At 46.4% G+C, this 427-nt stretch overlaps 1 protein-coding gene across 1 annotated transcript in view; it reads right to left on the reverse strand.

Moving 5' to 3' along the window:
• Positions 1 to 149, reverse strand: part of LOC139320743 (probable carboxypeptidase X1) — a 15,494-nt gene extending 15,345 nt beyond the window's left edge. Inside the window, 1 exon segment of the mRNA XM_070949179.1 lies at positions 106 to 149. Coding sequence (XP_070805280.1) covers positions 106 to 149 — 44 coding nt within the window.
• Between the last annotated feature and the right edge of the window lie 278 nt (positions 150 to 427).

Consider the following 427-nt stretch of genomic DNA (forward strand, 5'->3'; position numbering starts at 1 on the left):
CCCTGCCCTCCCCCTTCCCCTTCCCCTTCCATCCTTTCCCACCTCCTCCCCTCCCTTCTGGCCAAAACATCATTCAATGTGGAAAGCAGATGTTCCCCACCCTACAACAGTTCAGGATTGTTTTGGGGTCTTTGATACAGGCATTTCATTACCCGTCTATTTAACATCATCGGTGCTAGCAGGGAGTGAGGTCTGTGGAGAGGAGGAGACGGAGAAGAAGAAGGAGGAGAAGAAGGAGTCCTTGATGCTCTCTGAGCTTGGTGGCTTTCTTGCAGATGTTTCATTACCCAAGAACATAACATCATCCATGCCTAGTGATGTTACTATACTGTTATTACGGTATTAATGATGTTTCCTAGTTGGGTAATGAAATGTCTATAAGAAAATAACCAAGCTCAGAGAGTACCAAGGACCCCACATTCTTCTC

This window comes from Pituophis catenifer, unplaced genomic scaffold (genome assembly GCF_029215685.1).
Source record: "Pituophis catenifer annectens isolate HBS135680 unplaced genomic scaffold, rPitCat1.0.hap2 SCAF_8, whole genome shotgun sequence".
In the NCBI taxonomy this organism is placed as follows: Eukaryota; Metazoa; Chordata; class Lepidosauria; order Squamata; family Colubridae; genus Pituophis; species Pituophis catenifer.